Here is a 218-nt window from a genome sequence, read left to right as displayed (position 1 = left end):
TGTAGGTACCTGGAAAGTGTTAGGTTTTTCCATTTTACTCCTCAGGAACTTTCTTAGATGCATCACTGTCATTGCCGCTGGGCAGCGCAAGTATCTCTTGTCATTCACCTGATGGCATAGGAAAGAAAATCAGCCTACTGAGAACAAGGAATTACTCCCACCAAAGTTGTACTATAACATTTTATGTTAATTTTTTAAAAAATGCACTTGATAATCAA

General features: G+C 37.6%; 1 protein-coding gene across 1 annotated transcript in view; it reads right to left on the bottom strand.

Annotated features, from left to right (window-relative positions):
- Nucleotides 1–218, bottom strand: part of LOC104288356 (polycomb complex protein BMI-1) — a 40,509-nt gene that overhangs the window by 1,413 nt on the left and 38,878 nt on the right. Inside the window, exon 13 of the mRNA XM_009887152.1 lies at nt 10–108. Within this exon, the coding sequence (XP_009885454.1) occupies nt 10–108 (99 nt within the window). The remainder of the gene's footprint in view (nt 1–9; nt 109–218) is intronic.

Source organism: Charadrius vociferus, unplaced genomic scaffold (assembly GCF_000708025.1).
Source record: "Charadrius vociferus isolate BGI_N301 unplaced genomic scaffold, ASM70802v2 scaffold126, whole genome shotgun sequence".
NCBI classification, from domain to species: Eukaryota; Metazoa; Chordata; class Aves; order Charadriiformes; family Charadriidae; genus Charadrius; species Charadrius vociferus.
Note: the sequence above shows the minus strand (reverse complement) of the source record. Positions and strands in the feature narration are given on the sequence as shown.